The sequence below is a fragment of the Platichthys flesus genome, chromosome 19 (assembly GCF_949316205.1).
Source record: "Platichthys flesus chromosome 19, fPlaFle2.1, whole genome shotgun sequence".
Classification (NCBI taxonomy): Eukaryota; Metazoa; Chordata; class Actinopteri; order Pleuronectiformes; family Pleuronectidae; genus Platichthys; species Platichthys flesus.
Window position 1 is genome coordinate 1,745,181 of NC_084963.1, and position 19,631 is coordinate 1,764,811.

Consider the following 19,631-nt stretch of genomic DNA (forward strand, 5'->3'; position numbering starts at 1 on the left):
TCGAGCTGCTTTAGCTTCAGACACTTCTGTAGCTGCAGCTCGGTTTCTTTGTCGAGCTGATAAAACTCTTCTCTCACAACACGGCCGTCAAACAACAGAGAGAGGATTTAATCCCATCGTTCCCTAACCTCCTCGCTGAGGTTCTTGTGCACCAAACTTTTTCTGCAGCCATGTTGAGCAGCAGCATCGTGTGAAGTGTGACCGTCCTGGAAAGCAGCTGAAGAGGATACAACACAAAGTACAGTCACATTTTATTCTACACACTTTATAATCCACTTATAATCCAAGTTGTTCCAATTAAAACCAAACCACAACAAGTAAAGCTGCTTTCAGACCTGAACTGAATTCTGCACATTGTCCTGAAATGAATGTGAGAACAGAAACGTCCGAAACATGAAGAACACAAACATCTCAGGATGAAGAAGAGGAGCAAACATTAAGAAGACGCCGAGGAAACCGTCTGAACTTCGTTGGTTTGGTTCATGTCCCGTCTGCCAACATGGAGGAGGCAGGCTTCATGACCTTTACTGCAGCCAGCCACCAGGAGGCGATTGAGATGATCTGACTTCCCTCTTGGGAGCTGTCACGTCAAACCATCTGCAGTTCCCCTAAAGGCCACTAGGGGCCGCTCTGTGGAAACTGCATTGAAATGAATAGGAGCCGTGTTCTCAGGTGTTTGTGTTTTGTTTTCTTTGGAGCGCGATGAATCGTAACTGAATTAAAAACAGACGGTGGTTCGGGGAACTCCTCCTCATGAATCCACTTTGTGATTATTACTGGAAACATCCAGATCAACTGGTCGTTTTAATAACCGAGGATGTTTCTCTGTCAACACCAGTGTCCGCCCTGCTCCGCTGAGGTGCGCTTGTTTTGTCAACGTTCTGCTGGTGGAGGAGGAAACAATCCATCAAACATTATTCCAGCACAGAACCAGTAACCTGCCGGTTTGTCCTGTTGAGGCTCCGGAGCTGCTTCAGTATTATTCCTGTTTATGAACAGAGTGAAGTGAGAGAACCTTGTGTTCATCCTACCTGGTTTATCTGCAGAAAGTTCACGGCTTTCCAAAATAAAAGCTCTGGAATTAAGCAGGGGGAGAGGGAACCGGTCGCCTGTTCGTCGAATTTGATTAATTGTGTGTTCAAAACCCACCAAATGATCGGTGGTTCTCAGTGGTGTTTTCCCACAGAGGGAAACTGAAACACAGAGAAACTGAATCACAGAGAAACTGAAACACACAGAATGAAACTCACAGACTGAAACTCAGTCTATCATCTGGTTCCTGGAGGAGAGCTCCTCTCGCTGCCAACAGGCGGAGCAGCAGTTTAGAAAACGCCCAGCTCACCTCTGCCGATCCCCCCCCCCCCCGTTATCTGCTCCACCTCCTTATGTCTTCAGCCCCTCTGATAACGGGGTTGCTTAACGAGGCGGAGGAGCAGGAGGAGCAGGAGGAGCAGGAGGAGCAGGAGGAGCTGGTTGATTTACAGTTTCCTGTTCACGTCTGACTCCTCGCTCCAAATCAAAGCTTTGTTTCCTCCTATGGGACGACAACAGCCCAGAGGTCAGAGGTCACGCTGATCTGGGAACAGACGATGACGTGTGGTCGTGAACTGTTGGTCAGAAAAACAGGATGGTGATGATGATGATGATGATGATGATGATGATGATGATGTGTTCAGGCCCCACGATGAGTAACGGGGTCTTGTTCCCTTGGTTCCCTGCTGCCAAGATGCCTCTGAGCAAGGCACTGTCCACCTCCTCTTCCTCCTCCTGCCAAACCATTCTGTTTATTCTCCACATTCCTCTCCTCCTTTTTTCCTCCTCTGAACTTTTACTCCTTCAACATGTTCGTCTGATTTTCCTTCCTGGTTCAGTCGGCTGTACCAGGAAGGAAAATCCTTCCTGGTACATTTTCATTCCACTCCTTTTATTTTCATTCCACTCCTTTTATTTTAATTCCACTCCTTTTCATCCCTTTGACCCTTTTTTCATAAATATCTCTCTACCCCTCCTCCTCCTCCTGCTCTTCCTCCTCCTCCTCCAATCTTTGTCTGCTTCATTCTTTTCACTGCACAGAAACCCTCAGAACTCTCTCGTCTTCTCGTCAGCTGCTGTTCTCCCTCTGTCACAGAGGTTTAGTGCCTCCTGGTGGACGGATGCTTCACTACACTCTGATGTCTGAGTGCCTTTCTTCTGCTGCTCTGTAATCATTTTGGTAATATTAGACATTTTCAAAATAAAACCTCCAGACACATCTTTTTACTTCAGTCTTCTCCTGACATGTTTAAACTAATGATTGTTTATTATTCTGATTCTTTCATTTAGTTTTAATCATTGATTTTCTCTTATGTGAAACACTGTGTGTCACATTTAATGCATGATTCATGCTTTATAAATAAATGTATCATCATGATTCATACTATTAAAATGTACTATGCTCCTGCACTGTAGTACTTATACTGTAACAAGTACAGCAGTGTCCTCGTAGTGGCGACTAGTTTTTAAAGATATTTGTATTTCATAAAAATACAAAACTTAGCTAAAACAACACAATTCCTCGGAATAAGGACAAATAAGTACAATAGAATAAGAACATTTAAAATACAGGGAAAAGTAACTTGATATTTAGAGTTAGGACAACTTGTGTAGTATAAATATTAATTTGTTTCCCTCAACTGTCTTGTGTATTATATCCACTTGACCCAGTGGGACTGAAATCTACTTAATAGAAACATATATGTCCTTCATGGTTTCAATAAAGTCTCATAACATCAGCAATTCTGACTGTAAACATTTATGTGTTATAACCAAAACTCTAAACTGCAGCTGATCTGGACTTGTAGTTTGTAGCAGTGTTCACAGTTCTCACTGTAGCTCAATGTCCCCAGTGTTCCCAGTGATCCCAGTGTTCCCAGTGTACTCTGTGTTCTTAGTGGTGAGTTGGTGGTTTTCAGTCTTTGAACCTGGATCATTAATCTCTGACTCAGGATCAGATGTTCAGCTCTGTGTGTGTCTATGAAAACTCAGTTGTGTGTGTTCAGGGTGTGAACGGTGTCACGTTGAACTGGGTGAACGCAGGTCGAGTGTTTGATGTGGGAACGCTGCTGGTTTGTGGTTTGTTATACATGCAGATGGGAGAGAAGGTGCTTGGAGGGAGGGTTGATGGTTCAAATCTCAAAACCACGTTTACATTTGTCCCTGCACAAAGATTCTTTACACAAAAGATCCGGATACAATGTGACTGTAGATGTTAAAGTAGAAAAGTTGAGCATTTTTTTAAAGTTTTCCTTGTTTGTTTGTTTTCAGACTGTTTCAGATCGAAGGTCGTCGGCAGCTTCTGACCTCTGAACTGTTTCATCTTCACAAGAGGAAGAAACAGATCGAACAGGAAGTGAGATCCAGGCGCCAGACGAGTGTGAGTGGCAGCATCAAAATACATCATGTGACAGAGTTAGAAAAAAAATTCATTTAAATAGTTCATTTCAAATAACTCAAATGCAATTCAAATAATTTAAAATAGATGACAAATTAGGTAAACATTAATATTTAAATCAATAATAGAAAAAGACTAAATTCAAAGAGAGTTAAGATAGTAAAATATTTATAATCAACTGTAATAACTTAACAATATAAATACTATAATTTCAGTGTGTACTAGCTGTATGTTTTAAAGTTTTAGCATTTTAATTAATACAAGTCTAGAACAGTTATGTAACTCAGTGGAATTTAACTGCCTTGAAAAAGGAAATACAACTTTTAATTTGTTAATTTAGCTTAAAACCTTATTGTATATAATTTGCTCGCTCAGTAGATACAAAAAATCATTTGATCCAAATACTTTTAACTCTTCATCATAATTTGTTTAAATTTTCTGACTGAACAAACATCTGGAGTGTTGCTCAGGTGTTGTCTAAGTGTGACGTGTCGTTTCATATTTTCTGCAGTTCCACGTGTGCGCTTGTCGGGAGCTTCAGGCCTCCATCACCGAGCGTCTGGTCCAATCAGAGGAGCTGGTGTTCCAGGAGGAGGCTGTGCTCTCGCTCCGTCAGCTGCTCAGTGAAGACCTGCTCCGGTACCAGGAAGAGAGCGAGAGACTGAGACTCTTCACCCAGAAGACACTCCAACTGTCCCACAGGTACCAGCCCCACGTCCTCAGTGAGACAAGACACAGAGTTTGTCTTTGACTCTGAGTTTAGAGCTGATGATGTTTCTCCTTCAGGTTGGACGGAGAGGAAACGTTCGCTGACTGCGGCATGCAGGGAAAGACCGAGGAGAATAACATGGTACAGTCCAACGTCTCTAACCGTCCTCTGTTGTCTCATCGCTTCAGGAGCTCATTTCTCATTTGTGTCTTATCGAACACGAAAATCAAACAAAACGTAACTCTTCTGTCAGAGCAGAGACTGTAAGTAAAGATGGCCGACATGTCAGATCCTTTAAAGTGAAGCCAGAGTGTCTCAATCGCCCCCTGGTGGCTGACTGGCTGCAGTACAGGTCACAAAATCAGACATAGACGGGTAATGAGCCAAACTAAAAGTCACAATACACAGTTTATCGGCCGTTGAATATTCAGACTGTGGCTCCAAAAGCTCAGGACGGCAGTATCCGTATGTCTGGGATGTTCTGGCTTCATTTTCTGTTCACCTGGAGGAAGTGGAGACGTGTCGGCCATCTTTATTTACCGGATTTGGTTCAGCGGCTGAATCTTTAAACTCAGTCGAGCTTTTAAACAACAATTATCGGTCGATTGAAAATAATCAACAAAAATAAAACTGCTCAGTGCAATTTGGTTGTAGGAAAACACTGTCGCTGTGTGTGTGTGTGTGTGTGTGTGTGTGTGTGTGTCTGTGTGTGTGTGTGTGTGTGTGTGTATATGTGTCTGGCATTGGTCCAGCTGTTGTCAGTCTTTCTCAGACAGTCGGAGTAGAGACAGAGGAAACATCTGCCTGCTCGTCTGGCTCTGTCTGTCACACACACACAAGCACACACATATACACACTCACTCACACACACACACATTCACTCTCACACACACACACACACACACACACACACACAGTCTCTCTCTCTCTCTCTCTCTCTCCCTCCTCTACCATCTTTCCCAAAAAGGAAAAAAGCCCATCCCCATAATAAACTGACACAGTGGTGACAGGAGACATCGAGGGAAGGAACCTGGTTTGAGTCTTATTAGAACAGGAAGCTGTCAAAGTGTCAGCGGCGTTTAGCTCGTGAAGCTGAAACCCGGCAGCAGAGCGACCGGCTGCCGACGAGCTGCGTGGAGAACATCACCCTGCTATCATTAAAGAATAAATAAAACAGATTCTTCATTAAGAGATTTAAAGTGAGACTGCGACAGAAACCCAGTGTTTGGGTTTAACAGCTGCCGCGGGTGAATTCCTTCTCCGTCGGTTTCAGTGGATAATTAAGAATAAACAGGAGAAACGTCACTCGTCCACTGGAATCCAGATGTTTTCTGTCCAGCTGTAACATTCAAGCTTTAACTGACGGAAACAAATTTACTGTAAATGTTTCTCGACTCGTTTTCAACTAACAAACAAACGTCTCCTTTAGCCAGATACAACCCAAAAGGATTTGAACATTATTTACAGTATTTACTGGAAATAACAGGCTTCAGTTTATTTGCAGGTTTAATTCGGAGCTTATCGACCTGAAGCACAAAGCTCGTCACTGGTTTGACTGGTTGACTGGTTGACTGGTTGACTGGTTGACTGGTTGTAAACTGTCCTGATTCAACCAGAAGACGCCTGCACCTCAGGGGGTGGTTCTGTAAAATCACGTGTCAGAGGTGATCACTCTTCCTGACACGCGTTACTAAACGTTACTTAATGAATCATTAACGTGTATTAAATATAATCTGCAAACACGTGAGTTATGCTCCTGTCACCTCGACATGACTCAACCTCCTGACGTGTTGTGGGTTTAAAAGGAAATAGGTCAAGTTGTGTAAAGGTGGATTTTTACAGCCGACAGACTTAAAGCACTTTTTAACTCTGATCCCAGAAATAATGTTCATCAAACAAGAGACTCAACCACTTTGTGATGTTTCTGTTTTGTGCGTTTGGTCCTTGGGGGTGGTGGGGGGGTGAGGAGCGGGATTCAAACCCTCGACATTCAGCCCCTGAGTCCTCGGAGCGGCTCAGTAACATTCTCATCAGATTATTTTGGGCTAATCCGTCAGAAATGAGGATTAGTGTAATCACGCATCATTTTGATTAGATCTGAATTTAATAGATTCAGATTGAATTAAGAGGTTTTTGCAGATTCGCTGATCCGACACAGATTGATTAATTGTCTGAATGTGACACCGTCCAAATATTTACATCAATTAATATTAATGAATTAATTAAAATGAAACATCGTCACATTTTGTAAAAACCACAAACACCGAGTTCAGGAACAAGCCGTAGATCTGCAGTGTGGAAATAAATAATAAACCAAAAACCAAGAAATCAAACAGCATCTATTATCGTAAACTTCAATAGTTACATATAAAAATAACTTTATTTCTATAAAACCTTTTGAACAAATCAAAGTGCCTTTCAGGCTGCATAGGAATATATAAATACATTTTTAATTAGTTAAGATTTAGATTTGGAGACAAATTCAAACCATAGCAACTGTTATTAGAAAAAACTTTGATAAAATATATAAAATCCAGACTGACATTTAGTAAAGTAAAGATTATAAATGTGTAGAAAATGGTTTAAGGATGTTTTTAATGCAGCAGCTGGAGAAACATCATGAAACCTCTGGATCCTGGACTCAGGTGTGATTCTCATCAGCTGAGAACATCTGGGCTGAAACACTTGATGCTCCTGGGAAAGTAGTTTTGGAAAAATATGTTTTGCAAACATCAGGTTGAGATGAGAAACTCTGGTGAATTTAATTGTGTAATATTTAATTTGATTCAATGAGACAGATGCAGGAAGATAAAAATCTACTGATGAATATTCACAGTATTAAAATGTAACATTAAGAGAATTTCCTCGGCTGTTTTTTTTAGCTTTATCCTCGACCGACATATGTGGGAACTTAATAAGCTGTTTTAAATTCCTGTGTTTAACGTATCACTAGTAGATTTTTTTCATATTTAATATTTGATAAGCTTACACCACTGGAATAAACCCGCTGGTCATTTTAGAAATTTCCCTCATTAAATAATGAAAAGATTAGTTTCAGCCTGATCTGTAATAAATATTCTGATTAAGAGGATAATTATCTGTGATGTGAAGAGTTAAAGCCACCGGCCTCAGAGCGACGGGGGCGGGGCAGGGGGGGACAGGGTGGGGGGGCGGCGAGGACAAGGCGATGGTCCGTAGTTTAATCTCAGTCGTTTAAAGCCACGGGACACAAACAACAACAACAACAACAACAACAACAACACAGGAACATATTGCAGCAGATTCGCCTCCGGACAGAAGCAGCCTGAAGGTTTTGCTCTCAGTTGAACACACGACACACGACTGAAGCAGCTAATTGTGTGTTTCCTGTGTTGTTCTCTGACGGTTCAGCTTCAGACGCGATCAACGTGCAGCTGCTTGTTTACGTCACAAACATTTCACCGGTTCACATGAAGGGGATTTCTGTACACACACAATTATTATCAGGGTCGTTTTTCTCAGGCGGGAAAATCCTTCTTCTCCAAGTTGATTCTAATCGGTGAGAACAGATTTAAATATGTTTTACTTTCCCATCAAAATAGAAAATAAAGCACCGTATGTATCAGGGCTTGATATCTTCTGATTGACAGCTAGTATCGTCCAATGGGTGCAATTGCATTGTGGGAAATGTTGGATTTCGGGGGTTGAGCCGTGCTACAGAATAAAAGTCAGGTTATATAAGTCTAAATATTTAAAATCTTCATAAATTGTTTGGATTTTAAAATAAATCTGAAAAACCTAGTGAGTCTGATTCGGTGTGAACGTCCCTGAGCTCCTCTGCTCCGAGCAGCAGCGACACATCACTGTATTTCCCAGGGTGCTTTGCTGTCGTATATCTGGGTCAGATGGTGAACGGCTCCACGCCATATGTCTGTACTGTAGTGAGGCCACAGGGAACGACCATTGTGTGTGTGTGTGTGTTTGTGTGTGTGTGTTTCTCCTCCTACAAACTGAGGAACCCCGGTGACATAGACTGTAAACAAAGTGAAGCCAGTGTAATGATCGCCCCCTGGAGGCTGGCTGCAGAATCGCTCATAAACCTGCCTCGTCCATGTTTGCAGATGGAACAAACTAATAACATCTAAATACATTATAAAATAAATGATTCTGTCATTTTAGGTTCGTGTTTCTGATGAGTTTGGTTTTAATTAGTTATTTGATGATATGAAAATGGGACTGAGATGATTGACAGCTGAGACTGACTCCTGATTGGTGGAACACAGGACTTTTGAGGAACTTCTTAGAAAATTTGGTATTCAAGAATTTCCTCCTTCGAGGGTCCAAACTGACCACGCCCACAAAATCCATCTTCTGTTTAGCTGATTCCACGCCGGCCGGTCGACATTTTAAACCTCCGCTGATTCGCCACGACCCCCGACACCTCCCGTCCCCGGCCCCCGGCTTCTCTCCCGGCCTCGGCTCAGCGTCCCCGGGAGACGCCGTCCAGGCGAGGCCCTGGATTAAGGCCACTCGGTGCTTTTGGACCCTCGAGCCCTGAAAGTTAAAAACCCGCTGGACGCTCGCCACTTCATCTCTGTGAGTGGCAGCGGCCTCCTTGTTAGGACGGTTAATTAAAGCTGGATTTATTCAAGTGGCTTTTTGGCAAAGAAAAGACAAACGCTGCCATTTACTGTTCTTTTCCTCTTTGAGGGCTCAGTTTGGAGTCTGTCCCTCTGTCCCTCTGTCCCTCTGTCTGTCCCTCTGTCTGTCCCTCTGTCCCTCTGTCCCTCTGTCTGTCCCTCTGTCTGTCCCTCTGTCTGTCCCTATGTCTGTCTGTCTCTCTGTCTTTGTCTGTCTGTCCGTCCCTCTGTCTGTCCCTCTGTCTGTCTGTCTGTCCCTCTGTCCGTCTGTCTTTGTCTGTCTTTCCGTCCCTCTGTCTGTCCCTCTGTCTGTCCCTCTGTCTGTCCCTCTGTCTGTCTGTCTGTCTGTCTGTCCCTCTGTCTATCCCTCTGTCTGTCTGTCTGTCTGTATGTCTCTCTGTCTGTCTGTCTGTCTGTTCCTCTGTCTGTCTGTCTGTCTGTTCCTCTGTCTGTATGTCTCTCTGTCTGTCTGTCTGTCCCTCTGTCTGTCTGTCTGTCTGTCCCTCTGTCTGTCTGTCTGTCTGTTCCTCTGTCTGTATGTCTCTCTGTCTGTCTATCCCTCTGTCTGTCTGTCTGTCTGTCTGTGTGTTTGTCTGTCTGTCTGTCTGTCCCTCTGTCTATCCCTCTGTCTGTCTGTCTGTCTGTTTGTCTGTCTGTCTGTCCCTCTGTCTGTCTGTCGTTCTCTGTATTTGTGTGTGAGAAAGTGGGATGCTGTCGTTCAGGGGGGGGGGGGCAGGGTGGTGCTTTTATTTTTTCAGATGAGTGAACAGATGTTGCAGTTACTCAAGGGGGATTTGAATCAGGATGCGAACACAGACACACACACACACACACACACACACACACAGACACACACACACAAAGACACATTCATACTGGACCCCACGTCATTATGTATGCCTTCCATCATCAACTACACCCACACACACACACACACGCCCACACACACAGACACACACACACAGTTTGAGTCTAGATTTAAACTGTTAGTCTGCTGCTTTCTAGGATAATTAATAGTTCAGGTTAAAGGTCGTCTGTAGCTACAGCAGCTGATTTACTATGATAAAACTTAAAGATGGACGACAAGTCTCCAGTTCCTTCTGCACAGTGAAGCCAAACGATCCCAGATACCAGGGCGGCCATCTTGTGCCGATGACGTCATTTGGAGTCACAGAATCGAAACGTGTCATCGGCCAATCGCGAGAAGTTTCACCTCGATTTCATCTCATCAAATTAAAAACAAACTTATAAGAAAGAAACAACTAAAATTATGAAACTCTTTAACCAACTAAACTCTTCTCTTCTCCTCCCTTTTCCCTCTGTTTATATAAATATATATATTTATATATATATATATATATATTTTTATATATATATATCAGCATCTGAGTATGAACTTCTAACCTGGACCCGCCGCTGCTCAGACTCTTGCTTCACAGTTCCTCTGGGTCTGCTCTGTGTTCACCTCTTTCAGCAAACGTCCAAGTCTTCATCATCTTCTTCATCAGTGCCTAGTCGTCAGCAGACCACCAACGAAGAAGAGGCCGCGCCGGTCTGGAAAACCAATCATAAGAAACCGCCTGCGACTTCGACCCATAGCTCCAACCTGCGCCGAGCCGGCAGCGTCAAGAACCTGATCGGTAGATTCTCCGGTTCGGATCTGGTCTCTCCCACCGGTGCTCTCGCTTTCGGATTCGGAGAAACGATGAAGTCCGAGGAAACGTTCAAGTCTACGCTGTCCAGGTCCACCCCGTCCCTACCGACAGAGGACGGTCCAGTTCCCAGCATCACCGTGAGTCCTCCGCTCGGAGGAACCCGTCAGAACGAGGCTCCGTCCAGCGGGACCACCACGAACCAGGTCTCTGCCAGAACCGAGTGTCCAGCAGGAGGCAGCGCCGAGAAAACTGACCCGCAAGCAACCGCCAAAACACAAACCGTAGAATCCGGTAGAGACTCGGTGGCGGACTCTGGGATGGGATCGGTAAGAGAACCTAATAAAAACCTCAGACTGCTTTGACGTCTTTGCATGAAACGCAAATCGGGCATGTTCTGTGAGGACGACCCGACAGCATGAATCCTCAGTGCAGCTGCTCGCATGACCACAGCCCAGCGCTCGACCCGCATGACCACTGGGACCAGTGAACCCACAGCTCGCCGCCGCAGCTCTTTACCAGTACTAATCAAAATGGCCGCACAGATCTCGCTTCCACTCCTGATTCTTTCCTGCGAATGAGCTTCACGCGTTGCAGCTTCTGTCTCAAATAAAAACAAACCGACTCCGGGGGTTTCTCCTCGCTGCATGATGCGATCGAGACATTTTGGAATTCTGCATCTTCTGAGCTGGACTCTGATGTTCTGTGTTTCTTCTCCAGGAGCCTGAGTCCGATTCCAACAAGCAGCTGGAGGACGAGCCCACCACGCCCAGAGCTCAGCTGGCCAGCCACAACCCCAAGTATCAGCTGTACCTCAGCAACGACCTGAAGACCAACGGGTTGAGCAGCCGGGAGGCCGACGCTCCGGGGGGGGGCAGGTCCACCGAGGAGAACGGCTCCAGGATGTCCCGGTGGGAGGGCTCCCGTCCGGGGCCCAACCAATACCAGGGGTCCCTGGAGTCCCTCGCCTCCAGGGAGTGGGACACTACGTCCGACAGGGTGGGTGAGACAGGACTGTGTGTGTGTGTGCGTGTGCGTGTGTAGTGTGTGTGTGTGTGTGTGTGTGTGTGCGAGTGTGTGTGTGTGTTTGTGAGATTACTGACAGCACCAGTTGTTAAACAGTGCCATCTTCTGGACAAAACACTGCTGATATTGTCCATACACAAAAATAACATTACTATTATTTTTCCAATATGAAAGTGTTTTATGACTCAATAAAACCAGACTAGTTTTGCAGTGTATTCACAAACTTTGATTATAACTGATATATAATATATCTTGTTTTTTTAGATCCACAAATTCATTTTATGTGGTTTCAAGAAGGTTTTGTGTTAATATTTAAATCAAATCTAATTATAACTGATTTAATTCACAATTTATAAATATGGTTCAACACACGGAAGCGTAACCTTTCATCTGAAATACTTTTATCAGATCTAAATAATCATAGTTTATGATATATATAAATATAATGTCATAATCATGTAGCATCCATTTTTCTTTCCAGTTTTTAAATGACACCCCCGAATGGATAAAACTCAAACTGAAGGTTTCTCGCTGCTCCTCTGTTTTCACACGATTCAATCGAACCAGAGTTCCTCAACTTCCTCAACTTCCTCAACTTCCTCAACTTCCTCAGCTCAGTTCCACAGATTCCAGATTATTTTCATTCTCAAAATCCAAAACCAACAGAGAAAGATTTGATGAATTAAGTCGGAGTTGAGAAACTCGGGATTAAAAAGTTCCAGCAGGTTTTTGAATCTCCTATAAAATCAAATCTAATTCTAAATAAACTATAAATCATCTGATTCACCACATATTCACTTGTAATTAGCATGAATAATATCACGATGCTGTTATTTAAATGTTTTATTATAATCAGTACAATAAAGTAAACTTATTTTGTAAAGCGCTTCACTTCACTGCTTCCTGCACCTGAACCTTTATTCCATTATTTATTATTTCATTGATGTAAGAACCAAACTTATTTATGAAAATGACTTTGGCCAAATCGTTTGCTTTTGTCTTCCTCCTTCACGATCAGAGGTTTGACGTGTTGTTGTTTGTTTGTTTGTTTACAGCTGGGTGTTGTTGACAGCCCCCCCCGAGTGTTCAACAGTCCGTACACCACGGCCGCCTCCATGGATTACAACCCCATGTATCGCATGTCCGAGTTCAAGGTGTGATTCAGATTCTTATTATATTATATTTCATCTTCACTACATGTCTGAGGCAAGTGTTCTCTTGTTGCTGCCCTGATTTGTTTTACAGCTTAAAAAAAACTTTATTAAAGATCAAATCAGTGGCTCAAACAGTTGGAAGCAGTTGTTAAAAGTTCTTGATGAGTTTGAGAAGTTAGCAGCTCCAGTAAATAGATTTTCACCAGTTATTGTTTAATTTGAACAAATAATTGAAGCCCACAGACGTTTCAAAAGGTTTAAACTTCCTCCAGAGGAAACAATCTAAACACTTCACACACAATAATCACTTATATACTTTTACACATCGTTTGCTTTATACACAAAACACCCACATCCTCTCATGACCCCCCCTGCTCCTCCTGCTCCTCCTGCTCCTCCTGCCCAGGCTCCCAGCGGCCTGTCTCCTGCCACCTCCGAGATGAACCTGTACAGCTTCAACAGCCGCAGCACCAGCCCGGTCGGCGTCCCGTCCTCCAGCTTCACCGCGCCACGCTCTCGATTCTCCGCCTACGACACGCTGGTGAAGAGACGGGCCGAGGTCAACCACAACCACGTGGTGCGTTCAGGGACACGTGTTCTGCACGGTTATCACACGCTCTGCCGCCCACGTCCGCTCTGTATGATGTGTGTTTTTATCCTGCAGCCTCAGGTGATGCCCACCCAGCACTACAGCCTCCGCTCCAACACGCTGGGAGCGCCCAACAAGAAGGACTTCATCCAGGAGCTGACCAAACAGCTGGACGAGTGTCAGAAGGTGAGGGTCACTGGTTCACCTGCTGGTCTGTTACCACCAGTTAGAGTCCACACCAGTCCGATGGTTCAAACCACAGTTAATGAGCATGAATATCAATGTTTGGATCTGCAGCGTTTAGAGGTTTTGATTTTAAAACACATTTTGTCACTTGTTGTTGTTCTGGTGAAGAAACACTTTGTTCAACTTCATCTCTGTGTGTGTGTCTGTGTCTGTGTTTGTGTGTGTGTGTGTGTGTGTCTGTGTGTGTGTGTGTTCTCTCTCCAGCGTAACCAGTTCCTGGAGGCAGAGAGCGTGGAGATGGAAAAGGAGAGAAACCAGATCAGGTCTTTCTTTCTTTTATTTCTTTCTTTCTGTCTTTGTTATAAATTTGCCTTCTCAAAACTCTGGCTCTGACTTCACCTCAAACTTTTAAAAAGCGTTTTTCTTTATCCTGGCTCTGTTCCTCTGTCTCAGGTTCGAGATGCGCGGCTTCCTGGTGAACAACGAGGATCTGCTGCGCACCAACACTCAGCTGACCAACGAGATGAAGAGGATGAGGGAGCAGATGATAGAGATGGAGAGAGAGAACCAGACGATGGGAGAGAAATACAGAGAGATGGAGGTAGGGAGGTGATGAGATGAACCTGGAGCTGTGACGCTGAGGAGCACGAGGCTGATGACCTGTTGTTCTGTGCAGGTCGAGGTGCGGCAGGCGAGGGAGATGATGGTGGAGGCCAACACGCAGGAGTACGCCTTCAACTTCCTCCAGCAGTCACTCAAAAACAGGATCAAGGACGCTGAGGTGAGAGCTTCAGTCCCGTTGTGTTAAGAGGCAGAACTGTGAGCCGTGTGTACACGCGTGGGTCATACGTGTGTGTCGTATGTTCAGGAGAACCTGGAGAACCAGACGCAGCACGCTAAGACCCTGGCGGAGAAGCTGTGGTCTGCCGAGAGACAACTGGAGGAGCTGGAGGTGGACAAGGACTCGAAGGACAAGAGGACGTCTGAGCTCAACAGCAGCCTCCTCAGGCTGGAGGAGGAGGTACAGAGGAATTCATAAAACTGCCTCACCTCATATTTAAAGTTCTGAGTTTTACTTTCTTTCCTCTGCATGGAACAGAAGTAATCCTCACATGTGGCTGCAGAGGGCGCTGTTTCCCAGTAAAAGTTGCAGAGTGTTGCTCTGAATAAAGAAACTGATGCAAAGTAGAAAATGAATTAAGTTTAGTTAGTTGTTCCTTTGAAAACATTAAGTTCTTATAGCGCTCACATGAGAACATGCATGTGCCCGCTCGTACATACAACACGTGTCCCGTGTGCTCGCAGCTGAACAAGGCTCTGCAGGTGTCGTCTCAGGCCTCAGCCGAGGTGAACCTGCACCAGAAGCTGCGTGACGACGCCCACATGCGGGTGGAGGAGCTGGAGGAGTCTCTGCTGGAGAAGGACCAGGAGCTGCTGCGGCTGCAGACCCTCGTGGGCCGCCTGCAGGGGGAGGTACGGCCCACTGCCATCAGCCTCAGAGGCTCATGAGACGCTAATCACGGCTGTCACATGTTCTAAGATGTGTGTGTCCGCCTGTGCAGGTTTCTGGGAAGCTGATCGATAAGGAGCGAACCCTGGAGGAGGAGATCCAGCTGAGGGAGCGGATCCAGCTGCAGTGCAAACAGGCGGAGAGGTCGGTGGACGACCTGCACATGGAGCTGCAGGGGACCCAGCAGGCCAGAGATGACCTGGCCAAGCAACTCAAACAGGCTCAGGTACAAAGTGGCTCTCACTCCACATGGTTACAAACAGCTAATACACAAGCTCGACCAATCAGGGGTCAGTCTCAGCTGTCAGTCAGGACAGCTCATCCCGTTCTCTCGTTTCATTATCTCATGATTCAAACAGACACTTGAACCAGTCAGTCAGGAAAACCTTAATTCCTTAATCGCAAATATTCATCATGTCACTTCTCTGAAGAAACACAATCTGGCCCAGTTGTAAACAACCTGAGTTAAACCTCAGATCAGAACTAGTTTGAATCCTGATGATGATTTCTGTTTCAGGAGAAGATGATCGACCTGGAGAGCGACCTGGAGGAGCTGCACGACAGCGAGCAGAGATGGGCGGCCAAACACAAGAGGGCCCTCGAGCAGGTGACCAGACTCGGATAATAATAAAAATATTATAATATAATATTCATATCTCTGTTGGTCGCTGACTCATTCGTTGTTTCTGATCAGACGGAGCAGCTGCAGCTGAAGGTGTTTCAGGAGAAAGAGCTGAACGACCAACTGGAAACTGAGAAGGTCTCCATGGAGAGACAGGTACAGTGTGTGTCTGTGTGTGTATGTGTGTGTATGTGTGTGTGTGTGTCTGTGTGTGTGCTTCATTACATTTTACACACTAAAAACATAAACTACAGAGTTTCCAGTTTGTTAAAGTGATATTTCAAAGGCCTGATAAACCTGTAAAAAAGGTTAAATATCACTTGCTAGATCTGAAATATGTTTGTGTGTCTTGATTATATTATTGTAGATTAAAACTTGTCTCTGTCTCCGTGTGCAGCTGCGGGAGCTGCGTCTGGAGGTGGACGAGCTGCAGAGCTCCAGGGTTCAGGAGGACGTGGTCTCCCGAGCGGAGAGTCGAGCCAAAGAGCTGGAGAACCTGCTGAGGACCGAGGAGAGGTGGGTCCCATGCTCCTGCTGCTCCCAGACCCCAAACAACCATAACATAGGATTTCAATTATTGTGTTATTTAGATTAAGATGGTTCCCGGGGAAGTTAGTAAATCTTTGATATTCACTGGAGCTGGGTTGGGTAAAGATTTGAAAGGAAAGAGGAACAAACAGGAAGCCTGAGCTGGTTTTATATCATATTAATAATAATCCTAACAGTAGATTTGTGTATGACGTGTTGTGTTTGTGTGTTTTGATGCAGGAACAAAGTTATTCTGACAAACACCATCAGCAAAATGGAGCGAAGAACCAACGAGCTGAGTGATCAGATGGAGGAGGAGCACAGGCTAGCTAATGAACAGAAAGACCTGGTGAGACACACACTCACACAACCACACACACAGATACATTTTCTTTTTAGGACATTCTCCTCTTTGCAGACATTATTATCTGTGTCTTTAGATTTGTATAGAAAATGCGAGAGAGGGTCTTTGAAGCTTCTTCAGAAATGTTTGAAATGTTTTTGAGACTCGTTCCGTGCAGTGAAATCTAGAATCAAGCTGAGGAGCAGGGAGGTTATTTTTAAGCTTTGTCCCAAACTGACCGTGGATCTGTGACCGTCCAGATGAACCAGAGGATCCGCTCCCTGAAGCGTCAGCTGAACGAGTCGGAGGAGGAGGCGAGCAGGAAGGAGGCGCAGTACCGCCACACCCAGAGAGAGCTGGCCGAGGAGCGGGAGACGAGCGGCCGGCTGCAGAGGCAGCTGCTGGACCAGCACCTGCAGACGAAGTACGTTCCCTCTGCTCAACACACTCATGGCAAAATGCAGTATTATGGACTATAACTCTTTCAACAGTGAAATATTCGTCTGTCTGTGCAACGGTTCATGTACAATCCATTTCCTGTACATATTCTCACACTGTAGAAGTGTAGTATTAGTATTAATATCCTTAAACTTGAGTATTTCATGTAACATTTACTCACTGTCGCCTATTTTGACTCTTGCTGCTGTGAAAGTGCAATTTTCCCCATCGTGGGACTAATAAAGGATCATTGTTATCTTGTGTTAATCAAGCCTCATGTGTCTCCCACAGACGTAAAGAGTCTCTGAACATCCGTCAGACTCTGGACAACCTGAGGTTGGACCTGAGCGTGGACGAGGAAGACGACGAGATGCCGCTGGCGCCGCCGCCGCCGCCGCCGCCACAGCAGCAAACAGAAAACATCACCAAAGTCTGAACCCTGCGAACATTCACTCAGCAACAAACTCATCTGTATATTTATATATATATGTTACTGTTTTAAAGCAGAAAAACTACAACGTCTTCACACTGACGTTAAGTGAGGGAGCGTTTTTTTAAACCTGCCGCCACCAGTCGTCCAAATGAAAAAACACAATCTCAGCTTTGTTCTAAAAAGTCCCAAATTTCCACCTGGATTTTTTCCATTTGTTTTCTCTTATGTGCTAAAAGCTGAAGGTGTTAACTTTCAATTCAACCTGTCATTTACTAACATTTTACTTGGAATCATCCTGGTGATTTGGTTCTGATAATAGTTTAAATAGAGGAAACATTCAAGTTTCTACGAGATGATTTTCCCCCTGAAAGTTCTGCTGTGTTGCAACATGTAAATTACATTTATAATACATCAATTTATAATGTTTCCTGATTTATATATTCCTAAACTAGATTTTTTTTTTTTATTATTAGTTTCGAATTGCAGCCAAAGAATTTACTCGGAAATGAAGGATCTTAATTATCCATCGCCCCCTCCTGGTGACAGCAGGAACACATTTTAACCACGTTAAAAACTCGACTGGTGGATTCACGACTTTACGGAAACTTGATTTAACTTTCAAATGAAATGAAAGTCGTGTTTTCTTCCTCAGAATCTCGATCTGATCTTTATAAAGATAAAATTCTAATAAAGATGTTTTTATCAGATCATCAGATGAATCATCGCTTGTTAGAGAATTCTGCTGCATTTTTCTTCTTCATTTCTAGATCATTGTTGACAGTTGTCTCAGAATGAGGGTTTTTCACTTTAGAGTTCAGTTCAACATCTGCTGCAGTATTTAAATATATAACATTTTACAAGGTAAAAAAAACACAACATGGAACAACTGGGTCGTTGTTTAAGATTCACACACAGAAACCGTTCTGAGATTATTTATATTGAATATTGGATTTGTGTTGTTTTTATGAGATGATGAAGATCCCTGGATTCTCTGTATTTTTCTGTCGCTTGCCGGGAAATAATGAGTTTTAGAGAATGAGACGATTTCAAAGTTCAGTTTCAGGTATTTTCGGGGGGGGTTGTTCATGTTTTAACGATCTCACCGAGCCTCTCACGCATCGTATCTGCTCATGAGACCAGATTTGTAAGTATTTTTAAGTAAAATAGATGAGATATTGTCCGTCTGTAGTTCTCAGATTTAGATTGTGGATATTTTTACAGTCCGCTGCATCTTCCTTTTAGCTTTTATATCAAGTTAGAGACATAAAGCTAATATTCAGATTCTCTTTGGATTCTCATGTTTACACGTGATGACGTATGTGTTTTTTTGGAATCACAGAGATTTTAATTTTTTAACTGTCGGGAATTTAATTACTTCACAAAGTATTTTTTTGGTTTTCTTGAATGAAATTGGCAGCGTCGACAGATATGTAAAAAGAAATGAAATACACTGACTTATTTTTGTAACTACACTTCACGCTCTACAGGTTCTACTGTTCTCGGGTATTTATGTTTGTTTCACACTGTCTCTTGTGGTGAGAAGTTTCCTAAACAAAATGCTAATAAATCTTCTCCACTGTGAATTCTGTGCACCGGGTGGTTTGTTATGCTTTGAGGGAACCCTTCCACTCGTAGGGATGACGTCATTCTATTTACGTACCCAAAGATCGAGGTCACTTTGATCTCACCAAGCAAATGTTTTGCCTTGTGAACGTGATATCACCCAAACAACTTGAGGGAATCCTTTCAAATTTGGCACAAGCGTTCAATTAGACTCAAAGATTACCTGATTTTATTTTGGTATCCAAAGGTCAAGATTCAAGGTCACTTTGACCTCACAAAGTAATTTTTTTTTACTTCTGAAGGTGATATCTTTGGAACACCTTGAAGGAATCCTGTCAAGGTTAGTTCACACATTCACTTAGACTCAGGGATGACCTGATTATAATTTGGTGATCAGAGGTCAAAGTTAAAGGTCCCTGTGACCTCACAAAGATTATTTTTTGTGCGATATCTTCAGAATGCCTCAAGGGAATTAATTTACATTCGGCACAATCATTCACTCGGACTAAAGAATAACCAAATTTTATTTTGATGATAGAAGGTCAAAGGTTAAAGTCAAAGTGACCTCACAAAGTTGAATTTCTTCAACTTTTCATCACTTGTCACTTTGACTTGAAAGGAATTTTCAGCGTTTTCTCTTGGAAAATATTGAGTATTATCAGATTCTAGTGTTGAATTAGTTGTGATCAGACAAACAGTCAAGTGTTGAAGTGAATAACAAACACGTCAGATTCAAAAGATGTTATCGTACGAATTCGTCTTTAATCAGCTGTCAAATCCCACAATACTGGAACAGGTCACCGGTATCACATCCAAAGTGTTTCAGTGT

At 43.8% G+C, this 19,631-nt stretch overlaps 1 protein-coding gene across 1 annotated transcript in view; it reads left to right on the forward strand.

The window, feature by feature from the left end:
* LOC133975280 (cingulin-like) overlaps positions 1 to 18,822 on the forward strand; it is a 34,555-nt gene extending 15,733 nt beyond the window's left edge. The window contains exons 4-23 of the mRNA XM_062413193.1: positions 3,304 to 3,412; positions 3,942 to 4,132; positions 4,217 to 4,280; positions 10,233 to 10,739; positions 11,131 to 11,409; positions 12,492 to 12,590; positions 12,997 to 13,167; positions 13,255 to 13,365; positions 13,630 to 13,688; positions 13,819 to 13,966; positions 14,042 to 14,146; positions 14,234 to 14,386; positions 14,671 to 14,838; positions 14,928 to 15,101; positions 15,393 to 15,482; positions 15,570 to 15,653; positions 15,895 to 16,013; positions 16,266 to 16,374; positions 16,629 to 16,792; positions 17,098 to 18,822. Coding sequence (XP_062269177.1) covers positions 4,251 to 4,280; positions 10,233 to 10,739; positions 11,131 to 11,409; positions 12,492 to 12,590; positions 12,997 to 13,167; positions 13,255 to 13,365; positions 13,630 to 13,688; positions 13,819 to 13,966; positions 14,042 to 14,146; positions 14,234 to 14,386; positions 14,671 to 14,838; positions 14,928 to 15,101; positions 15,393 to 15,482; positions 15,570 to 15,653; positions 15,895 to 16,013; positions 16,266 to 16,374; positions 16,629 to 16,792; positions 17,098 to 17,242 — 2,715 coding nt within the window. The 5' untranslated portion in view covers positions 3,304 to 3,412; positions 3,942 to 4,132; positions 4,217 to 4,250 and the 3' untranslated portion in view covers positions 17,243 to 18,822. The remainder of the gene's footprint in view (positions 1 to 3,303; positions 3,413 to 3,941; positions 4,133 to 4,216; positions 4,281 to 10,232; positions 10,740 to 11,130; positions 11,410 to 12,491; positions 12,591 to 12,996; positions 13,168 to 13,254; positions 13,366 to 13,629; positions 13,689 to 13,818; positions 13,967 to 14,041; positions 14,147 to 14,233; positions 14,387 to 14,670; positions 14,839 to 14,927; positions 15,102 to 15,392; positions 15,483 to 15,569; positions 15,654 to 15,894; positions 16,014 to 16,265; positions 16,375 to 16,628; positions 16,793 to 17,097) is intronic.
* Positions 18,823 to 19,631: the final 809 nt, after the last annotated feature.